The sequence below is a fragment of the Dendrobium catenatum genome, unplaced genomic scaffold, assembly GCF_001605985.2.
Source record: "Dendrobium catenatum unplaced genomic scaffold, ASM160598v2 fragScaff_scaffold_1196, whole genome shotgun sequence".
Lineage (NCBI taxonomy): Eukaryota > Viridiplantae > Streptophyta > Magnoliopsida > Asparagales > Orchidaceae > Dendrobium > Dendrobium catenatum.
The window spans coordinates 244,553-248,437 of record NW_021319658.1 but is presented as its reverse complement, the minus strand read 5'-3'; the positions used below and the strand labels follow the sequence as shown (position 1 = coordinate 248,437).

The window sequence follows — 3,885 nt, the reverse complement described above, 5'->3', positions numbered from 1 at the left end:
GCATTTAAAGATCTTTGATCTGTGAATCGTAACTTCTTTTCAGTGATCTACATTCATTGCAATATCCTAGTTATATTAAGAAGCCTCATCCAGTCAGCCCTAAAGAATCTTGCATCAAATTGGCATGAGAGTTTTAGTTTTTATCAAAAAGAAAAAAAAAAAACAATTGATAACTTTCATATCTTTAATATGCCAAAAATCAATTGATAATTTACTATAAATGTTTTGATAATTTAATTTTCCTATGGAGATTACTAAATATTTTAATGCTTTATAGATTTTCTGTATTTTGAAATTGATGGTGTTTATAAGTTACCTAGATTCATGATTTCAGTTAACTAAATCACACATTACACTTCATGTCACAAAGCATAAAAAACTTTTGCACATCGTAAATTCATATTGCACATGACAATATTTACATAATATGGATTTTGCACTTCTTTAAAATTTTTATAATAAAAATTGAATCATTTTACTTAATATTAGGGTTTTTCTAATATTATCTGGTTTATTCATATTCTCCAGCGCAAGGAATGGGTGAGCCTGGGCAGTAGATGTAATCTAATAGTGGGTAAGTGAAGTTTGTGCTTGGGTACAAGCTTTTCAGGGCTAGAAAAATGATAAGATGAAGCAAAATAAAAATATATTTGAATCCCGTACCTGAAGCTTTGTTAGTAGCTTTGAAAGCTTTTCAATTTGTTTGTCAATCTCTTGAACCTATGATAGAATAGATAAACTATTGTATGAAGGATTGTGACATAAACAGTCCTAGTAAATACAGCTACATACAAAACATCAAACAGTTACCACAAATTCATATCTACCTGTTTAAAGAATCCTTCCATGCCCAATTCTGAAGAATGCATAGAGCCCTGCAGTCCTAGTTCAACATCCCCCTCTCTTGAAGACTGACCACGAGGGAGCTCAAAGGAGTCCTGTCACATATGGAATTAACAAAAAAGAAACAGTCATAGGATATTAATATTTTGAGATTAAACAATAATAAGGATAAAATTGCAAATACAAATAGCCAGCACAAAGCTATCAACTACATCATCTATAGATATGCAAAATAGTTTGAATCTAACTGAAGCTCCTATCAAAGGCCCATTGAGACAAACCCACAAAAGAAAGTATTGCCACAGAATCTTGCAAGGTAAATTCAAAAACAAATGATATCTGCCATTATGAAAAACATGTCCCATAAGGGCAAAATGCTAATGGTTGTTTGATTTCAGTTAAGTAAATTAAGGATTCCAAGTGTTCCAAACACCCAAATTATCGGCACCAACATCTAATAAAATGCATCATTATGATCAACATAGCCTTATCCCAATTGGGGTGGTCGGCTTTATTCTCATTATCCATTCTTTTTTGTGAGGTGTTGCAGGTATTAATTATGAGTGCAACTTATTTTTGCAAAACTTCTAGACAGCAAAAAGAACAGGTAACTATCCATATCCCTACAAAAAAGAGTAGTATTACGACCTTTATATCCAATCATGAATGGAGTGCCACTCAAGAGATGAAGCATGCAGCTAACAAAAAAATTTTTGAAAGCTGCCAAAAACAATTGGCATAGTTGATACCTTGCCATGTTGGGAGCAAGAAATAACAATCAATTTGACATGAGAAATAAGCCTATGCTTCTTATGCATCCTGAGTACATAGAAGGGTGAGCATAAATACAAAGATTTAATCCTGCTTGGATCCTCGACATGTCTGATTCAACATTCATGTGTGCACTCAACCAAAACTGTAGTAAGCAAATTTCCCAGCTGGATGGCGAGATTCCATAACCTCATTATAGTTTGGTTAGTGTATCAATCAAGAAACATACTTCCTATACAATGGGCTTGGTGAAGTACAATCACTTTTGAAGTCAACAAGAAATATTTAATGCTATTAATTGTTGAACTGCCCTAACCATATAAATTTATTCGTTTATCACCCTAATCTTTAATACTATTCGTGTATCACCCAATATATTAAATATTATAAAGATTCACCATTGCTGAGATGTCAAACTAAAAGGAATGTTAGGTAAATCTTCATATAACCAACCACCATTAATTCGCATTAATTGTGGAGAAACCCTCATCGCAAACAACCATTCTGCGCCCCAAAAAAAAGTTGGGGGCGTCGATGTTTACTTCTGGCTAAAGACTGAGTGCCAAAGTGCTAAGGGTGGCTGCTGGGAAGGAGGAGAGACATTTCTATATTAATAGGTCTCCAATAATGTTGAGGTGACAATGCATTTCGCCAGCAAAGATCGAGCAGTAAAGAAGTGAGCTCAAACATTGCTCTATAGAGACACGTGTACAAGAAATTAGAACTAGGGACTTGGTGAAGATGAACAAAATTGAGAATGAGCGAGGAACATATCAGAGGGACTTAAAATTAAAAATAACTTATAAATTGAGACCATTTTCAAGTTAACAATGATAGGTCTAGCATTTTCTGACCTATCTACGGTAAAATACTAGTAATAAGAGATGATTAAGGGAGTAAAGACATACATTAAGGTTTTATAACAGAAATACTGAAGATCGAGATGGCATAGTAAAATCAAATTCATAATTTTATGATAGTAAAAATGAAAAATCCCAAACCCGAAAATTGACTTGCTCTAGCTAAAACCAATGCTTTTATAAAATCAGAACATAAAGACATAATTAGCATTACAGTTAATAAAAAAATTTCACAATAGAAAGATGACAGAATTCTTGGTGAACTACTCCGTCAGCCCCAATTTTTTACTTCGTAAAGCCCCCTGCTTGCAATCCAGAAACCAACCAAGAGTAAGCAATAACAGGAAATTATTCCAGCACACCCTATAGCTTACAAAAGATAGCTTTACCCTCCAAACCAAACGAAACACGCGTCTCAGTTTCGCTCAACATTCTAAACTCTCCAGATTCTCCCACGAGCCTCTAGTGAACCACGAAATCCGAAAGCCCAATCACTCACTCCCGACACCAATCCTTCTCCAAACACAGTACCGAAAGAAAAAACCCTAATCGAACTATAAACCAACCAAGCGTGAAACAATACCAGATCTATCAAATCTCAAGACTGCATACATCAGAGACCATACAAAGAAACCCACATTCACAGCATAAATTAATCTTAAATTAATCTCACATAACAATGGAAGACTCGAAACCCAAACTATACCGTTAGAAGATTGTTCATCTTCAGGACAAAAGCTTAGCTTCCGCAGGTGAGATCGCCGGAGCTACTAGACCCTACTCCGATCTGAGAACCAGAGATATTGAGTTCGGAGATCCAGGAATGGCGTTGGAAGGAAATAGCAACTCGGAGAAAAGCGTGGAGAGAGAAAGAAACCGAAGCAGGGGGAGGAAGATAGCGATGCTGAGGACAGCTCGTTTTAGTAGGTAAGATTTTAAGGTTGAGCTGTGTCATTTTAATTTACGGGGATTTACATATATACCACTTTACTTTATATTATTTATATATTTAATATTTAAAATTTAAGCGTGGAGAGAGAAAGAAACCGAAGCAGGGGGAGGAAGATAGCGATGCTGAGGACAGCTCGTTTTAGTAGGTAAGATTTTAAGGTTGAGCTGTGTCATTTTAATTTACGGGGATTTACATATATACCACTTTACTTTATATTATTTATATATTTAATATTTAAAATTTAATATTATATAGCTATCATCTATAAATAAATATGAATACATGAAATATAATATTAATTTTTATAAGGAGGTATGGGTGGTGAGAATGAAATATATTAATAAAATTTTTAATATTAAAATTTTATATGAGTATTAGGAATGTAATTTTAAAATTTTAGATGTTAAATATGTAAATAATATGAAATAAAGTGGTATATATATATATATATATATATAT

At 33.6% G+C, this 3,885-nt stretch overlaps 1 protein-coding gene across 1 annotated transcript; it reads right to left on the bottom strand.

Moving 5' to 3' along the window:
- Positions 1 to 578: 578 nt before the first annotated feature.
- LOC110095772 (syntaxin-132-like) lies at positions 579 to 3,416 on the bottom strand. Its single transcript, XM_028698970.1, has 3 exons — positions 3,181 to 3,416; positions 828 to 938; positions 579 to 720 (listed from the first exon to the last, which is right to left on the bottom strand). Exons 1-3 carry the CDS (start codon positions 3,196 to 3,198, stop codon positions 613 to 615), a joined length of 237 nt encoding a protein of 78 aa, XP_028554803.1. The 5' UTR covers positions 3,199 to 3,416; the 3' UTR covers positions 579 to 612.
- Between the last annotated feature and the right edge of the window lie 469 nt (positions 3,417 to 3,885).

What these genes read in the sequence shown, in the direction of transcription:
- LOC110095772 (XM_028698970.1), bottom strand. An exon ending in TGGAAGGATTCTTTAAACAG is followed by an intron (nt 721 to 827) that starts GTAGATATGAAT and finishes ATTCTATCATAG; the next exon opens with GTTCAAGAGATTGACAAACA.